We start from the raw sequence: 19832 nt of genomic DNA, 5'->3' as shown, positions 1-19832 counted from the left end.
TTCATATTTTTAAATTTACAGTTGAGTAACCAAATTCCACTCCAGAAGCTGTCCCATTTGATTGGATGCTTCATCTTCACCTTTCCAAGAACAATGATGTCCATTGGCTATTTATTTGGGGCAGGGGTGGACCTCCCATCCTCAGCTGCTGCTAAGTTTTGTAATTTTCGCCATTTTCATTTTGCATCTCTCATCTTGAATACAAATTTTTTGATTTTCTGGTGAAACTAGGGAATTAGAGGCATAGAGGTTTACAGTTTGGAAACAGCTCCTTTGGCCCAGCTTGCCCATGCCACCCAGTTTTTAAACTGCTAAGCCAGTCCCAATTGCCCACATTTCGCCCAAATTCCTCAATACCCATCTTACACAAGCAACTGTCTAAATGTTTTTTTAAAAGATAAAATTGTGCCCGCCTTTACCACTGCCTCTGGCAGTTCATTCCAGTCACTCATCACCCTACATGGAAAAAATTGCCCCTCTGAATCCTTTTGTATCTCCCCCCTCACATTAAACCTATGCCCTCTAGTTTTAGACTCCCCTATTTTTGGGAAAAATGTTGATTATCTAGCTGATCTATGCCCCTCGTTATTTTATAGGCCTCCAAGATCACCCCTCAGCCTTCTACACGCCAGGGAAAAAAGTCCCAGATTATCCAGCCTCTGTTTATAACTCAAGCCGTCAAATCCTGGTAAATCTTTTCTGCACCATTTCTTAATGGTTCTTGGATATGGTCCTTTCACAACAAATGTTCTAAAAAAAGTTTATTTGCAACTGCAGATATATAGCTCTTGCAAAGCTACCAGCGCTACTTACATTAAGCGAGGAATTAATTGTGATTACTCAGTCTTTAGGGTGGTCATATTTATATCACCACCTATTGGCATCTTGAAATGATTCACCATTTTTAATACATAATGGGATATCAAAATAGAAGTCCAGTCTTGCTTTCAAAATACAACTCATTCTGGCTTTTCAGACTTCACCATCACCCTATAATTTTAATTCTACAGCCAAAATCAGCCCACCATTCCTTCCCCAACTTTTGGATGGTCTCAGTTGAATACCTAAGCAGGTGATCTGTGTTCCTGCTTTCTGCCATTTGCAACTTACATGATAGCGACCAGCCTGACTTCATTCCCTCAGGAAGCCTCCATCCATCTGTTCCTAATGACAGTACAGCCAAGGTTAGGCTATCAACAAGTGAGGGATCATGGGAACAAGCCAATCTGAAATATTGTAACTCCTAACCTTACATTTTTAGAGAATCCTCGTCAATTGTTCAGGCAGCACCTTGGTATCAAGTGAATAAAGCTTGTAGGCAATCTACCCAAAGCACTACGATTCTTCAACAGAATGCCTCGCTATACCTTCTACCACTCGGAGAACCGATCCATCCTTCAGTCCTTCTATACTGGACAATTCCACAAAGTTATCCAGAATGTTGCCATCATGCTGGAGAGAGAAGCAGGTCCGATGGCATGTGTCCTCCCGTTCCATCAGAACCTGGATAATCTCCTGGACCATCTCTTGAGCTGATACCTGGAGAAAGGGCACAAGATGATTTGTGTCAAGTTGCATACAAAGTGTGAACCTTTACCAAATGGTCATAGAGCAAACCGTTTCAAATAACTGGGCATTTATTACAGCAAATGAACACTCCAGGCATATTTTTTGTGTGATAATCTGAACGTTCAGTTCCTTTGAAACCTCCAAAATTAAATTGGCTGTGGGTTCTCCAAAGTGGCCTATTTTGTTGCTGAATCATCATCCATGACTTTACCATGTCTAATCCACTCATCTTCCCCAATCTTGATGAATATCACTTCATCCAAAAGCTGACTGTTCACATCCAACTGTTCACCTAGACGAGCTCCGATATTGGCTGCTAATCTCACACTGCCTCAAATTTAAAATTCTCAAAATCTTTCTGTATCTTTGCCTCTTTCTATCTCTGCCAATTGTCCTTGTACTCTTTTCTCCCAAGCAAATTCTCCATTCTTCTGGCCCTGGCATCATTTGTAGCTCTGTCTTCCCTTCATCTCACTAAAGAGAATGGTGCCTTCGTCATCTGGGCTTCATATTCTGGAAAAAAATTTGCTCCAAACCTCTTCAATCAATCCTTCAGGATCCTTCTAACACTCACCCCTTTCACCAAACTCTGGGTCACCACTTCAAAAATATATCCTCTATTGTTCTGGATTAATTTCTCTTTTGATTAGATCTCCATAAAGCACTTAGAAAAAGTTTTCTACACTCTACTGTAATAAAAGATTGCAGTTGTTGAGAGATGCTGTTAGGAAACCAAAATGCCAAAATGAGAAAACAGCTAATTAACCCACTTGCAAGTCAATGGCGTCACTTCCGGCTGCATGGATCCTGATCTTAAGCGTGTTCAGAGTGGGATCGACCTCTGCAACACCATTTGTATGCACATCAGCAGCAGCAATTGGACTATTCACTGGCAGAGTCCTCTCAGAGCTTTTACCATTGGATAAAGCTTTAGTGCTCTCAGGATCTGCAGAGAATGAAACATAAACTCTAAAGGAACAAAGCTTGAGAATTGTGACCAGTAAATTTTAATGTAAATGACTGCACACCATAACAGAAACCATGAAGCATGAATACGTAATACAAAGCTGCTATTCAGAGACATAAGAACATAAGGAATAGGAGGAGTAGGCCATCTAGCCCTTTGAGCCTGCCCCGCCATTCAATAAGATCATGGCTGATCTGAAGTGGATCAGTTCCACTTTCCCGCTTTCTCCCCATAACCCTTAATTCCCCTGTATCAGAAACCTATCTACCTGTGACTTAAATATATTTAATTGAGGTAGCCTCCACCACTTTGACGGGCACAGAATGCCAGAGATTCACCACCCTTTGAGTGAAGAAGTTCCTCCTCAACTCTGGTCTAAACTGCGCCCGCCCGCCACCACCCCCCCCCCCCCCACCTCGAGGCTGTGTCCTCCAGTCCTGCTATCCTTTCTAAGCAGGAAGAATCTCTCTACCTCTACCCTATCCATCCCCTTCCTTATCTTCAGTCTCTATAAGATCCCCCCTCATCCTTCTAAACTCCAACGAGTACAGACCCAGTCTCTCTTCATAGGCCAACCCCCTCCTCTCTGGTATTAGCCTAGTGAACCTCTCTACACTCCCTCCAAGGCCAATATATCCTTCTGCAAGTGCGGCAAGCAAAACTGCACACAGTACTCCAGCTCTGGCCTCACCAGTGCCCTGTACAGTTGCAGCAAGACCTCCCTACTTTTATATTCCATCCCCCTCGCTGTAAAGGCCAACATTCCATTCGCCTTCTTGATCACCTGCTGCACCTGCAGACTGGGTTTTTGCGACTCGTGCACAAGGACCCCCAGGTCCCTCTGCACCATAGCATGCTGCAGCTTTTCGCCTTTTAAATACTAATCCATCCTACTATTATTTCTGCCAAAGTGGATAACCTCACACTTGCTAACATTATACTCCATCTGCCAGGTCCTCACCCACTTGTTCAGCCTATCCAGATCTCTCTGCAGACTTTCCACACCCTCCACGCAATTTGCTTTTCCACTCATCTTCTCCACTGGGGTTTAGTTTGAATCCAGAGTTGATGGATTATGACCAGAGTTTGTGGGGTTGACATCTGCTTGATCAGTGAGACACCCTACATTGAAATGCCCAATGAACTGATCCTTGGACTAAACGTCAGAATACAGCATCTACTCCGGCTCCGTGCACCAGCGAGTGTGGGCCTGTGCTTACACCATAAGGTATAACTCAGATTGATGGAGGCTGATGTTAGGAATGGAGAGTTTTAGAGAGAGTTCAGGTTGTTTTCTTGGGAACAGAGAAGGTTCAGGGGAGATTTAATTGAGGTGAGATTGAGCGGACTAGAATAACTTCTTTCCCATAAGCAGAGAGGTTAACCACCATGGGACATGGATGTTAAATAATTGGTAGAAAAATTAAGGGGGTGGGAGGGGTGGGTGGGTGAGTGAGCAGTAATTTATTCACCCAGAGGGTGGTGTGGGCCTTGAACTTTCTGCCTGAAAGAGGGTAATGACATAAATCCCCACTGCGTTAAAAAATAATTGGATAGTCACTTGGAGGTGCTGTAATCTTCAAGGCTCCAGTCCCATAGCTGGAACCTGGTATTAAGCTGGACAACCCTTTCTTTCCAGCAGGCATGCAATGGGCTGAACAGACTCTTCCTGTGCCAGATAGGGATTGAGTGGGATTGTTGTTAGTTAAGGTTTGATGGGCCAAATGGCCTCCTTCTGCACTTTAGGAATTCTATGATTGCATGGGAAAAGGTGATTGCCACCATTTGGGACTCTGCGGTTGCTGATCTCCAAGAACAACCAAAAGGTTTTAGTCTTGGAATCACCAAGGTATGAGCCTGTCTCTAGATAAGGAAGGGTTATGAGTCACTTGCTAATTTAAAACACGTACAAAACAGTGTATTATGTACATACAAAAGCATATATTGTGCCAGGTTATTCAGATATGCATACTTCTTGATTCCACAAAAAGCCATAATAATCTCACTTAAAATATCAGTTGAATCTGAGATGGGGGCGGTGTGTGCCTTCCTTATACAAACCTCCCATAGGTTTTCCAAATTCCACACTTAGACTTACCACAAATCAAACTTGTTTCCAACAATGATTAAAAGTGGAAACCAGATAGAGGAGTGCTGGACTTGTCCAAGGTTAGAAGCACATTTGTTGTGCTCACATTACTTTACAACATGGTAAAAGGGTCACTGATCTGAATTGCTAATCCTATTGCTTGTACTAACATCGGCCCATGGCATGCTGACAATGTTTTGTGAAATTTGTGCCAGAAATTAACACAAGTTCTCAGAAGGAGGAGGAGGAGGAAAAGAAAGTTAAAATGCCTTGGCCATACGGACGAACAATGCAGCTTGAAGCATTAAGTGGGAAGACCAGTCTTGTGGTTCCCCAAATTTGCTGCAGCATTCTGACAAACCTGTCTGGTGGGAAGAACTCTGGGTGGATCTGTTAAGCTCAGACTTCAGTAACCCAAAACAATACTTTATAATACAGGCTGCAACACATCTCCATGCAGCTAAACCCTCCAAGGATTCTCCCCCCAACCTTTCATTTCAATTAGTAACTGAGAATTATCACTATTCACACTACTTAAATATTCCTTCCCTGACTTTTTCTTTGCCCTTCAATATCACATGCGCTAGCAGAGCTCAGGGGAGCGTGACAATCTGGATTTCACACCTCTTTCAACTTCATGTTCCATGCAGCAGTGCTAGCAAGTAGCACCTACTCAGCAATAACCTGCTCAGTGACACCCAGTTTAGATTTTGCCAGGGTCACCTCAGCTCCTGACCTCATTGCAGCCTTGGTTCAAACATGGACAAAAGAGCTGAATTCCAGAGGGGAGGTGACAATGACAGTCCAACAGCAAGGCTGCATTCAACCGAATGTGGTATCAAGGAGCCCTCGCAAAACCGGAATCAGTGGGTATCAGGGGCAAACTCTCTGCTGGTTGGAGTCATTCCTGGCACATAGGAAGATGGTTGTGATTGTGGAGGGTCAGTCATCTCAGCTCCAGGACATCTCTGCAGGAGTCCCTCAGGGCAGTGTCGTCGGCTCAACAATCTTCAGCTGCTTCAATGACCTTCCCTCCATCACAAGGTCAGAAGTGAGGAAGTACACCGATGACTGCACAATGTTCAGCACCATTTACGACTCCTCAGATACTGAAGCAGTCCATGTTCAAATGCAACAAAATCTGGACAATATCCAGGCTTGGGCTGACAACTGGCAAATAACATTCATGCCACACAAATGCCAGGCAATAACCATCACCAATAAGAGACACTAACCACTGCCCCTTGACATTCAACGGTGTAACCACCACTGGATCCCCTGCTGTCAATATCCTGGGGTTACTGTTAACCAGAAACTTAATTGGACTTATTACATGAACAGTGGCTACAAGAGCAGATCGGAGGCTAGGAATACTGTGGCGAGTGACTCACTTTCTGACTCCCCAGAGCCTATCCACTGTCTGTAAGGCACAAAGTCAGGAGTGTGATGGTATACTCCCTACTTGCCTGGGTGGGTGCAACTCCAACAACACTCAAGAAGCTTGACACATCCAGGACAAAGCAGCCCACTTGATTAGCACCACATCTACAAACATTCAATCCCTCCACCACCAATGCTCAGTAGCAGCAGTGTGTACTACCTATAAGACACACTGCAGCAATTCACCAAAGATCCTTAGACAGCATCCAAACCCACAACCACTTCTATCTAGAAGGACAAGGGCAGCAGATACATGGGAACACCACCACGTGCAAGTTCCCCTCCATGCCACTCACCATCCTGACTTGGAAATATATCGCCATTCCTTCACAGTCGCTGGGTCAAAATCCTGGAATTCCCTTTCTAATGGCGTTGTGGGTCAACCCACAGAACATAGACTGCGATGATTCAAGAAGGCAGCTCACCACCACCACCTTCAAGGGCAACAAGGGATGGGCAATAACTGCTGACCAACCAGTGATTTCCATATCCCATGGTTGAAAAAAAGTTGTTCTTTGTTAATGCTGATCAGCCCATAAAAAAAATCATGGCTCGATAAATTCAGAAGCGGGTAACCATACCAAAGCTGAGTTAGGTTTTTCATTTAATCTTCCTTAAATCAGGATACCAGCCTGAATGGAGAAATTAATTGGCATGTAGGATCCAAGAATATTAGGAAGCTAGACTAGACCCCAACAAGTTTTTCTATCCTGGCATAAATGTGAGGATAGAATGTTTTGTTCCAGGAGTAATTCCACTGATGCTTTATAGTAAAAAAACTGTATTTAAAAACTGTTTAAATAGGGCTTTGAAGCAGCTTAACTATTAACAGGTTGATATTTAAAAAATGAGGAAACAACTTTAATTTCTAATTCATCACTGTTTCAGTTCCAAATAAGCAACATTTCTCTTAGGCTTAAATGCCATTTTAAATACAGTTAGCAACCATAAATATATTTGCTATAAACAAGTGCAGACAGTTTTGAAGCTTTAAGCGAGAAACATCTGCAAAATCCTTTAACTTCAACCAGGCTTCAGCTACAAGCTAAACTACTTTGTGCAAAAGATTTTTCTCTCTGCTGCAGGTCCAGGACTACACATAAACCACATCACCATATGACCTGTCAGTCAATCAGCCTAATCAGAAATTCCAGTAAAATAAACAAAAGTCCACTGACTTTATGCCACTTTCAAGGCTAAAATGAGGAATTATCCTGCTCACCCAGCATCTGAATTGTACTCCTGCTATACATACTGACTGTCTGTACTATGAAGCTGAATTTTGAAACATTCCCCTTAAACATAAAAAATATATATCAACTTCACAACAATCACCACATTAAGAATTACTTTATTGATTCACTGTGTTCAGTAAGAAATAAGAACAGCTAGACTGAATGGCTTTGTGAAAGCCTGGAGCATATTGTAATTAAATTTTTGTCAGGAAAACTAGGCCAGTGGAGAATCTCCACCCACTCCTGACTCCCATTGACTTTAATTTTACTAGATTGCCCTCTTGTCATACTCCAGTCAAATGCTGCCTGATACTGAGAGCTGTCATCGTCATCCTCACCTCACCTCAGACACTCAGCTCTTTTGTCCATGTCTATCCCAATGTTGTTTGGAGCCAAGTGGTCCAATTGAAACTCAAACTGGTATACCAGGAGCAGGTTATTACTAACTGTGTCTAACTGGCCCCGTCAGCAACACCTTTCTTTACTTTTCTGATAATTGAGAATAGATTGACAGGGTGCTAATTGGCTGGATTAGATTTGTACTGCTTTAATGGACAGGATGTATCTGGCCAATATTTCACATTTCAAATAGATGCCAGTAATAATACTGTATTGGAGCAGCTTGGCTATGGCCATAGCTAGTTCTGGGACAGATGTCTACAGTATTACACACAGGATGTTTATCAGAGTCCAAGGCCTTGTGATGCTTAGTTTGCTCAGCCGTTTTCTATTATCATGTGGATTGAATCAAATTGCCTAAAGACTGGCAAGTGTGATATAGGAGATTTCTCACTGATTTCCTTCTGCTCCCATGTAATACTTCCTTACCCTGCCATCAATTCTGTGGTTGAAGTTAGAAGGCTTTTGCAGGCTTCTGAAACTTTACCTCTCTCTGAAAGCTTCAAGACTGTCTGCACTCATTATAGCAACTATATTTATGGTTGCTAATTGTATTTAAAGTAGTATTTAAGCCTGTAAGAGGAATGTTGTTTATTTGGAACTAAAAGAGTGGCAAGTTAGAAATTAAAGTTGTTTCCTCTCATTCTTAAATATTCAACTGTTAATAATTAGCTGAAGTAGAGACAGCCAAAATACATTCCCCTCCCCCCCCCCAAAGAGGAAAATGGTGAATGTGAAAGCACTCAGGGGAGAGGAAGGTTGTGTTTGGTTGTTGGAGGAGGCAGACATCAGGGTGCTGAAACCTCAGCAAAGGCAGAAAATTCAAAGTAAAGATGGACAGGTGTTCAATGATTTACACGACCTGAAATCAAGTAAGAGGCTGAAAGCAAAGAGAAAGCAACAAAGTCAACTCAAAAACTAAATCAGAATCAGCAGGCAAGATCATCAAGTTGAAACAGGTGTAGGCTTCAACTACTTGAATTTCCCAAACGTGGAAGGATCTGAGCGAGCGTAAATATTTCATTGGTGGTGAGCTGTCTTCCTGAACTACTCTCGTCTATCTGGCACTGACACACCCACAGAGCTACTGGGAAGGGTTTTCAGGAATTTGATCCCCTGACAATAAAGGAAGGTCAATAAGTGAGGATGGCAAGCGGCTTGGAGTGGGAACTTGCAGTGGGGTGGTGTTCCCATGTATCATCTGCCCTTGTCCTTCTAGATGATAGCTATCAATGATTTGGAAAGTTCTGTTGAAAGGGCCTTAATGAATTGCTGTAGTGCACCTTGTAGATGGCACACATTTCTGCCACTGTAAGAAATGCATGTTTAAGGAGGTGAATGGGGGGCAGACCAAATTGCTATTTTGAGTTGTGTTATTAGAGCTGCACTCAGGCAAGTGGAGAATATTCCATTACACTCTTGACTTGTGCCTTGTAGATGGTGGACAGACTTTGAAGTCAGGAAGTGAGATCCTCTCCTCAATACTCAGCCTTCCTACCTGCTCTTGTAGCTATAGTATTTATATGGTGGTCCAGTTCAGTTTCTGATAAGTCCCCAAGTTATAGACAGTGGGTGATTCAGCAATGGGAAGATGGTTGGATTGTCTCTTATTGGAGATGGTCATTGCCTGGTTCTCGTGCAGCACAAGTCTTGCTTACTACTTGCCTGCCCAAGCCTTATTGTACATTAGCATGGACTGCTTTAGTACCCAAGGAGTAGCAAACATTGACAATATGCAATCAGCAAACATTCCTACTTCTTACCTTATGATGGAGGAAAGGTAATTGAAGAGGGTTGGACCTAGGACACTACCTGGAGGAACTCCGACAGCAAATTTCCTGGCACTGAAATGATTAGTCTCTAACAACCATCTTCCTTTCTGGTAGGCAATTGCCATTGACTTCAATTTTGCTAGGGCTCTTTGATGCCACACCCAGGGTGTGGTATCCTGGGTGTGGATACCACACCCTGTGGTATGAGATGGAGTGTAATTGATTACACTCATTGTCCCTAATGCATCCAGATGGTTCATCCGCGTTTGAACCAAGGCTGTAATGTGGTCAGGAACAGAGTGGCCCTCGAATAAATTTTACTTGTGGGATCATTTTTAAGCATTTGGGTTGACGTTCATTTCATGGAATGCAATTTAAAAAAAAATCTAGCTGGCATCTCAGGAGTTCATAAAATAATAAGGTTTTTGATGGTGTTTCTGCTATTTGCCAGTTCCCAAGTTTGGAACTTCAGAAAGAATAAATTAAATGATTTAATTATTCAGTTTTCTGCCATTTATTGCTTATTGGTGTACACTGACTAAAATTAATTGCTTTCAATTCATCTATGTTTATTTGAGTCAATGCTTTCTTCAAAATTAACTTATTTCAGCCACTATTTTTGTTGTTCAAACATCTGAACCTGAAGGTGTTTGCACTTTAAAGTAGATCCCAGTCAGGTTAGATACAAGGTGTGTTTACAGAGAGAGATATTTTGTTTTGAATAGCTGGCTACTTCACCAATTGTGCTCTCTGTTGTGGTATCCTCCTTCAAGAAAAATCACATGATCATAGATCAGGCAAGCATATTTTGAATTCCAACATCTTGGTGGCTGCATGACCCACCCAGAGAAAACTGCAGAGGAAATGCAGTTGTAAATTAGGTGCTTCTGTCAAAGGTATTTGTTTAAAATTGTACAGCACATAAGAACATAGAGAGCAGAAATAGGCCATCTGGCCCCTTGAGCTGCTCCGCCATTCAATAAGATCATGGCTGATCTTTTCGTGGACTCAGCTTCATTTACCCGGCCCACTCACCATAGTCCTAGATTCCTTTACTGTTCAAAAATCCATCCTTGCCTTAAAAACATAGTGAGGTAGCCTCAACTATAAAAAAGTGCAAATGTCCAACAGACGTCACCAGGAAAATGCACAGCCTGAAATGAAAGGCTGTGAATTTAACAGTGCAGTCATTGCAGAACCCTGGGGAGGAGATAGGTGATTGACTGAAACCAATTTGTATATATAATACACATCGCACAGCCTCTCTCCCTTGTTACTGCTACAAGTAGCTTGTCGCGATGCTGTCAATGACAGTGCTGACCTCAGGAGCAGCATATTATAGTACACCATTCACCTCGATAGACCCAGAGGGTCTAAAACACACCAGCTGGTTTCTGCAGGTTGCCATAGGCATTTCCTGCTTTAAAAAGGTGCTTCTGCAAAATGCAAGTACACTCCAGTTGGTGCAGTATATCTTGTTTGTCTAACATTGGTTATACTGAAGAGATTATGAAATGGCCAACTTATCCTTTTCTCTTTGTATTTGTCTTGCCAGATAGAGATGTGAAAAGGTCAGATTAAAAAGCAGACTGTATACTGTCATTTTCCTGAAAGTCCCTGTGTAAAATATCACTAAGGGGCAGCCATATATTCTAAATCAGTATCTATTGGGTAGGGCACTACATCAAATCATAGCATCATTGAATTCCTGCAGTGCAGAAGGAGGCTATTCAGCCCATTGAGTCTGCACCGATAATAGTCTCACCTAAACCTTATCCCTGTAATCCCAGGTATTTACCCTGTTCAACCCCCTAACACTAAGGGTCAATCAACCCAACCTGCATATCTTTGGAGTGTGGGAGGAAACCCACGCAAACACAGGGAGAATGTCTGTGTGGAGTTTGAATAGTCACCCAAATTGAACCTGGGTCCCTGGCACTGAGAGGCAGCAGTGCTAAGCAGTGTGCCATCATGCTGCCCCTAAACCACTGGCTTAAAAATAATTGCACGTGTGATAAACTATTGTAGAAATCATCCAAAACATAGAAACAAAATGATACGAGCTGGATCTGGGGATGGGGCTGGAAGCAAAGTAGGATCCTCCAAACAGCTTCCAGTAGTGTTGTGGTAGGTTGATGGGGTTAGGTAAAGAGTTGGAGGAAGGAACTTAGGAACATAAGAAATAGGAGCAGGAGTAGGCCATCTAGCCCCTCAAGCCTGCTCCGAGAAGGAGGCTTTTGAGGAGCAGAAACACCTGCATGATTGTGTTGGGTCAAATGGGTCTGTGTTGTAAGTTGACCTGCAGAGCCAGAATTTGACTCTTTCTGCATTGAGTCTACAAGCTGATTGCTGGAGAGAGATTGCTGGCTTGCAAAATCTCACTAACTGTCCTGGCTGGAGACAATTCATATCTCTTTAACCTGTGCTTAATCCTCTCTCCACTCACATTGTCTGTATCTATAAAGACTCAATTACCTGTTAAGACTTACATTCCAACCATTATCTTGTAATTGAGACAATGCTCCGCAAGCTCGTGCTACTAAATAAACTTGTTGGACTTTAACTTGGTGTTGTGAGATGACTTACTGTGCCCACCCCAGTCCAACGCCATGGCGAGAATGTATAGGCTGCACAATGTGATTCATCAGCAGCCAGGCCTTTGCAGTGGTCTGCTCTACCCGGTCTTGGCAACAGTCAGCTCTCAGTACTACTGAGGCAGCACACCCAAGTCAATAACTAACTATTAACACAGAAAAGTAGGTGCAGTACTTACTCACTGTTCAAAATCACCACCAACATGCAAAAACAATTAATCTCCTGCGGTAATGTGGTAACTTTCATTCCAAATTTTGTGTAATTGCACTTTACTTGAATACTCCCTGTTCTCTGCTAAAGTCCCTCCCACTCCTCCAATTTGAATGTCAGCATTCAAAAGCACTTCTGATTTAACGTCCCATGCCAATCTCTTACACATTTAAATGAAAAACACCTCAGGCAAATGGAAGTGCTGACGAACAATATTTTTCTCTTCCCAACCACAAACAGACACTAACCAACTCCTGTGATCTATTTCAGATATATTAGCTTCTCTGTTGGGCTAAAATCAATAAGCAGTTCACAAAACAGAAAACGCTGGGAAATCTCAGCAGGCCTGACAGCGTCTGCAGAGTGAGAATAGAGCCATCATTTCGAGTCCAGATGACTCATGCTGTCAGACTTGTAGGGATTTTCCAACATTTTGTTTCAGATTCCAGTATTCATGGTAATTTGCTTCTAAGTGAACTTTTTCAATAAAATAATTCTAACAACCTTCTGAATGCAGCCTCCCACTTTATTTCATGTGGCCTTGTTGTTCTAATCATCACAAAAGGCATCTGCTGAGCATTCACATTAAAAAAAACTACCACACTTCATCCAATAATCTGGGCTAAACTTTAGTGCTGTAGATCAAAGCTTAGATTGAATCTGCCGATTCCAGTGCCAAAACAAGTGACAGAAAGGAAATAAGTGATATTTATTCACTTTGCATTGAAAGAGATGCAGTTGCCAATGCTGCAGGGTAAAAAACTGCACTAGTTATGGCCTGCAGTCTGCCCAGGTGAGTAATGGGCAGCAGGAGAAGGAGGAAACCAGATACACAGGCAGGGCAACCAGAAAAGCCTTTTGATGAATACAGAATTTTGATTTGATTGATTGTCACATGTATTAGTATACAGTGAGAAGTATACATACAAAGCATAGCATACATACAGGAGAGGAGAGAGTACAGAATGTAGCATTAAAGTCATAGCTAGGCTGTAGAGAAAGATCAACTTAATGTGCAGTAGGTCCATTCAAAAGTCTGATGGCAGGAGGTAAGAAGTGATTTTCAGTCGGTTGGTACGTGACCTCAGACTTTTGTATCGTTTTCCCGATTAAAGTAGTTGGGAGAGAATATCCAGGATGTGTGGGGTCATTAAATATGCCGGCTGCTTTGCCGAGGCAGTGGGAAGCGTAGACAATGTTAATGGATGGGAGGCTGTGATGGATTGGGCTTCATTCACAACCCTTTGTAGTTTCTTGCAGTCTTGGATCGAGTAGGAGCTGTACCAAGCTATGATACAACCAGAAAAAAATGTTTTCTATGGTGCACCTGTAGCAATTAGTGTTGGTCGTAACTGGCATGCCAAATTTCCTTAGTCTTCTGAGAAAGTAGAGATCCTGGTGGGCTTCAACTATGGGGTCTGCAATGGGGGGCGGTGCGGGTGGGTGGGGGGAGCCAGGACAGGTTATTGGTGATCATGTTACTAAAAAACTTGAAGCTCGTGACCATTTCTACTTCATCCCCATTGATGTGGACAGGGGCACGTCCTCCATACACTTCCTGAAGTCAATAGCTATCTCTTTCGTTTTATTGACATTGAGGAAGAGAAAGCTCACTTTTTGAGATCAGATCCACAACAGTGGTGCCATCAACAAACTTGAAAATCGAGTTGGAGGCAAATTTGGCCATACAGTCAAAAGACATGTAAGGAGTATAGTAAGGAGCCCCATGGTGCACTGGTGTTGAGGATGATTATACAGGAGATGTTATTGCTTATCCATACTGACTGCATTGTGGGTTAGGAAGTCTAGGATCCAGTTGCAGAGGGAAGAGGCAAGCTCCAAGCCCCAGGACATGAAGTTTGGAGATGAGTCTCGTAGGAATAATGGTGTTGAAGGCTGACCTGTAGTCTATGAATAGGAGTCTGACATAGGTGTCTTTGTTACCTAGGTGTTCCAGAGTTGAGTGCAGAGCCAGAGAGATGGTGTCTGCTGTGGACCTGTTGTGACTATAGGCTAAGTATAGTGGATCCAGGCAATCTGATCGGCAGGAATTGATTTATGTCATGACTAATCTTTCAAAGCACTTCATAATGATGGATGTCAGAGCCACAGGTGATCATTAAGGCACACTGCCTAGCTTTTCCTTGCAACTGGTATGCTGGTCATCTTCTTGAAGCAGGTAGGGACCTCAGGTTGTTGTAAAGAGAAGTTGAAGATGTCTGCGAAAACCCCCACCAGATGGTCCATGCAGGATTGAGTGCTCATCCTGGTATCTCATCTGGGCCAGTTTTTTTTTCCATGGATTGACTTTTGAGAAAGCTGCTCTGAAGTCAGCAGTGGTGAGCTCGGACACAAGTGCGTCCGAAGCTTTCAGGATGGAGGGCATGCTTTCACTGGTCTCTTGCTCAAAACAGGCATAGAACTCATCGGGGAGGGGTGCATTGGAGTTGGCAATTTTCATTTCAGCTGATGCTGTTACACCCAACGTTAATTTGAACCATCTTCTACATGTTGCGAACACCTTGCCTTTCAAAATGAGCTGCTCATTTTTAAAGTGCCTGAACTGCTGGTGCCACAATCATTCGTGTGTTTCAAAAAAAAACCAACAAGATTTAAAGTACTTTAATAAGGGAATTATTCAAATGAGGCAAATGTCAACACTGCGCTATGTAATTTAATGGATTCAGCCTCCAACATGTGCTACCACCTTTTCACACACTTAGCCTCACTTTAGCTTTGGTGACTTTGAATAATCCATCCTTGCAGAGGATTTGCAATGTCTGACACAGTTGCATCATGATGCAACCCAAGATGCCATCCAATGCTAATAGTGGGTGTATCACTTCAGCAATAACTGCTGCCATATAGAGTGAAAGAGAGGTGAAAGATTTTGTGAATAGAGCAGGTTTGTTTTCTCTGTAGTAATTTCTGAGTAGGTGTGTTGCTGTTCCAAGGCAAGGGCGTTACATGATTGAAGTTCAGGATAATGAAGCGCGGCAAGTAGCTGATCTAATAGGAAGTGAGTTAACACCACCAAATTGATCACCGTGAAGACCACAACAAAGAATTTGAAAGGCTACAGAAGGGCACAGATAAGGTAGCAGGAGGTGCAGAGAAATTGTTGCTGCTGTACAGTGTACAGAGGTGTGAAGTAATACACTTTGGAAATAATAATTAGGTAAAAATTCAATAAGATTTTTACTGGAGCGGAGGATCTGTCATGTGTACATGTACAGGTCATTATGCCACAGCGTGACCACAAAGCCATATCACCAAGAGAATTGCCGCCTTGCATTTTGTACCCTGAGAACCAATGTAAGGAATTAATTTTAAACTTGCACAAGATGTCATAAAACCTAAATTGTAAAGCAGCATGTAGAGCTTTGGGCAAATCATTATAGCAAGGAATTGCTATATTGGGCATACATTGGGCACTATATTACCAGTAATAAGTTATAGTTCGGATTTTTAAGTTCGGACGTTTCTCACCAGAGCTGAGAAGGTTAATGGGTAGCCTTATAAAATTGTTTCTAGTGATAAGACAGTGAGGATTATACCAGACAATGAAAAGGAATGTTTAAAGTATTTACACGGCAAGTTGCTAAAATGTCAGTCACAGAAGACAGTTCTTTTTCAAAGAATTTGATAGTTATAAAATAGAATGGGGTGGGGAAGAGAGTTAGCAGAAGTGTTGGCTTAAAGTATCTGGGCTCGTGTGGGTTAAAAGAGAGCGCTGGCAGCAAGTTTGGGTTTTGCACTGTAACATTTGATAATTCAGCTGACTCGAGAGGAATCACAACCAACCCCCAATAGTGATCTCATAGAATACCCTCCACCGCCAGTCCCACACACCCACTCTGCAGGGTGAGTCACTGAATTGAGGCGAGGAGCAGAAACCGTGACTGGCCCTCCCTGCATTTCACCAGGTATGCTGAGGCACATCATTAGGCTGTCTACACCTATAGGCTGTCTCCTAATCAATCGCTCAGTGTTGAATATTTAAGAACCGAAGGGGACTTTTCTGGTCTGCACACACACTTCAGATCTGCATTGCATGGTACAGTATAAACAGCAGCACAACAAAGAAAGTGAACATTGCTAACTCTCCTGTCCTGCCCACAGTGGGTATCCAGAGTCCTGTAAGCAAGATTCCTCTCCACCCTTTCACCCTAGCCTCCATTCCTTCTTTCCCCTTTCGTTTTCTCTGTCTCTCCTTGACTCAAGTTGGTGCACCGCCCTGCTATTAATTATTTTCTGACCGTACTTTACTTCCGCTCACACCCAGTGCTGGCTTGTCGGGGTGTTTCCCGGTGCTGTGCTCTGACTCCGAGCTGCAGGTACATTTCGGATCCGTGCTTCTCACCTGTTGCACTCCCTGGCGGCTCCTTCTTGGGGTGGCTGCTGTTGCTTTCCCCCGCTTCACTGCCCGCAATACTCACCATCCCGCCTCTCTCACTGCCTGCTCTAACACAAACTAGCTCTCTCTCCATGTACAGGTAACTCACGACACCCTTGGATTGGACTAGTTATAGGAAGGAGCAGAGTTACGCCCAATATTCATATATGGTCACATTTCCATGGAGACTAGGCGTGTCAGTGGGTGGGTCGGTCTCCCCAGACTGGGGATAACTTCAACTCCAGAACACTGATAAGGAATTGAAATCCTAGTATGGGCGGATGAGCCCAATCGAAATAAATACAAGATAGTGTTAAGTTTAATCGGAAACAAAGTATTTGCCAAAGAAACAGAGAGCAACCAATATTTGTGTCCGTACAAAGTGCCCCCAGATAATGGAAAATACTCTCTGCTCTTACTACCGAGAAATATAATCGGTAAAGTTCAACCTAAAGGCGTTTCCGTGTGAGTAGTGAGTATTTGCGAGTTAATTACCACTTCTGCGGAGGTCAGCAACAAATATCTGCAACTTCTCATCAAAATCGAAGTTTATTACAGAAGATTATTATATTCTGTATTGTTGAGGTTGGACTTCTCCCCTGCAGCTTAACGGCTGCCTGAATTGGGTGGCATGGTGACACAGTGGTTAGCATTGCTGCCTCACAGCACCAGGGCCCCATGGTTCAATTCCCAGCTTGAGCTTCTGTCTGTGTGGGGTTTGCACGTTCTCCCTGTGTCTGTGTGGGTTTTGTCCAGATGATCTGGTTTCTTCTAAAAGATGTGCTGGTTAGGTGCATTGACCTGAACATGTACCGGAATGTGGTGACTAGGGGATTCTTACAGTAACTTCATTGCAGTGTTAATGTAAGCCTTACTTGTGACTAATAAATTTTTTAAAACTCTCCAATCAATAGACTGCAGTAGGAAAGCATTACATTTAACTTCTACACACGATGATTAAATACAGTGCAAGACTAATAATTTATCCAATTGTAACAAAATGTGTATCAGAGAATAACCCATGACAACACCTAACACTTGCACCTATTGGTGTCTTTCACCAGCGACAATTTCTCTGTGTTTTACAGCCAATGAAGTATTTTGAAGTGTAGTCATAGAATCATAGAATGCCTACAGCGCAGGGGGAGGCTATTCGGCCCATCAAGCCTGCACCTACATCAATCCCACCCAGGCCCTATTCCCATAAGGCCATGCATATACCCTAGCTAGTCCTCCTGACGCTAAAGGGGCGATTTAGCATAGCCAATCCACCTAACCTGCACATCTTTGGACTGTAGGAGTAAACTGGAGTACCTGGAGGAGGCCCACACAGGCATGGGGAGAGCATGCAGACTCAGCACACACAGTCACCTGAGGCTGCAATTGAACTTTGGCACTGAGAGGCAGCGGCGCTAACCACTGTGCCATCCCAACTGTTGTAATGTGGAAAACATCACGGCTAATTTGCACACAGCAAGCTCTCACAAATCATCTGAAAATGACCAAATCATTTTTTAATCTGTTGATTGAGAGATAAGTATTGGCAGGTATACCAGGGCTAACTCCCCTGTTTATCTTCAAAATGGTGCCATGGGATCTTTTGCATCCATCCAAGCAGATATAGTGAGACTTGTTTCCAAGAGACAGAACCTTTGACAGTGCAACACTCCATTCAAAGAATTCCCTAACCTTTAGCAAAGACAACAGTATTGGGACCAAAACAGATTGAATCATGTTTAAAAATGGACAAAAGGGATAGCGAATACTGCATTGAAATTGTACTGCATCTGCATGTGAGGGTGCAGTGAGTGTGGAGAAGCTGTTCCTACTGTCTGGGCAGGCCCACACTCTCCCTTCCCCGCTTTGGACAAAGTGGGACACTAGCGGGACTCATGTTGCACTAGAGTATCAGCCTTGATTTTTGTGCTTCAGCCCTTGTGGTACTTGGTATCTCAGAGGTGAGGGTGTAACCAACTGATCCACAGTTGGTACTAATAATAACCCCAATAGGTACAAAATATTCACTGGAGAATATGAAGGGTACCTGTTATTGATCTGGATGATAGAAAATATCACACACTTTATAAAGGTTATTTCAAATTATTAATAAAGAAACCAGTATTAAAGCAATAGTAGCATTCTTCTGTCTCATAAGAAGATGATTTGCCCCATGGTGATCAGCTCTGTGTTAACCATCACCTGGTGTGGTTCAGAAGTCCTGCTCTGGCATGGTAGTCTCTACCACATTTGCTCCAGAGGAAGGCAGTTGTCTGAGGTTTGGAGAAGGTGCATGATTCACTGACTTCTGTTTTCTCTGTGTCTTCTTCTTCTTGGCCAGCTGAGCTTTTCATTTTTGCTCACCTTGTCCAGGCCTTCCAGGTCTTCAGAAGTCATGGCTGTCAGTAACTGTCTCCATGTTGTCAGTGTCTGCCACCTTCATGTCTTACTTGCAGGTGTTCTCATAGCCAAGTTATTGATGCCAAGAAGGTGGGGATGGAGTGGCCAGTTCACCTGACAGAAGTTAGGTAAATGATTGCCATCCATCCGCTGAACATGACTGAGCCAGCACAGAGATCGTTAGTTTAGCAATGGGTGTAGCTTAGCAACGAGCATGCTCTATCACCCCTTGAGATGGTGATCTTATCCTGCCAAGAAATTCCAGAGAGACAGGTGCCTAGCATGTGATGTCTAGGTCTCCCCAGTGTAGAGGAAGACACAAGTCTTGGTGAATATGCAGTTTGGTGTTCTCAATCAGGATGCTGCTGTTCTCTTACTCAGCTGGGATATAAGTTGCAGATTTTGCAATGTGCATGTTGATACCAGCATTAGTTGTGTATTGCTTCTGATTGTGGATTCTGGATATGTGAAACTATCACATAGCACAGTGCCACATTGTCAATGTAATAGATGGCAGTACAGCAACATCCTGGACCATGATGTTTGTCTTCCTGCTGCTGATGGTCAAACAATACTCTTTATGGGTGAGAAAGTCTATCCATTTGCCAATGGAGGCGTTCCTCGGTATGGAATACGAATGTATCATCTTCTCTGGAGAGCCACTCTTGGCACATCTTTGTCTTGGATCTTAGGCAAGCAAGGCTGAGCAACCTTCTGTCATTTCTGGTGTGTAAGTGGTTCCCTCTGCAGATAATCTGAGGGT

The 19832-nt window shown here is 43.1% G+C and overlaps 1 protein-coding gene across 1 annotated transcript in view; it reads right to left on the bottom strand.

The window, feature by feature from the left end:
- Positions 1 to 16783, bottom strand: part of LOC145355808 (clustered mitochondria protein homolog) — a 75363-nt gene extending 58580 nt beyond the window's left edge. The window contains exons 1-3 of the mRNA XM_080208198.1: positions 16640 to 16783; positions 2340 to 2515; positions 1368 to 1539 (exon numbers count right to left, since the gene is read on the bottom strand). Coding sequence (XP_080064324.1) covers positions 1368 to 1539; positions 2340 to 2515; positions 16640 to 16766 — 475 coding nt within the window. The 5' untranslated portion in view covers positions 16767 to 16783. The remainder of the gene's footprint in view (positions 1 to 1367; positions 1540 to 2339; positions 2516 to 16639) is intronic.
- Between the last annotated feature and the right edge of the window lie 3049 nt (positions 16784 to 19832).

This window comes from Carcharhinus amblyrhynchos, chromosome 20, assembly GCF_965287045.1.
Source record: "Carcharhinus amblyrhynchos chromosome 20, sCarAmb.v2.hapA, whole genome shotgun sequence".
Lineage (NCBI taxonomy): Eukaryota > Metazoa > Chordata > Chondrichthyes > Carcharhiniformes > Carcharhinidae > Carcharhinus > Carcharhinus amblyrhynchos.
The sequence above is the reverse complement of the archived record's forward strand: the minus strand, read 5'-3'. Positions and strand labels throughout refer to the sequence as shown.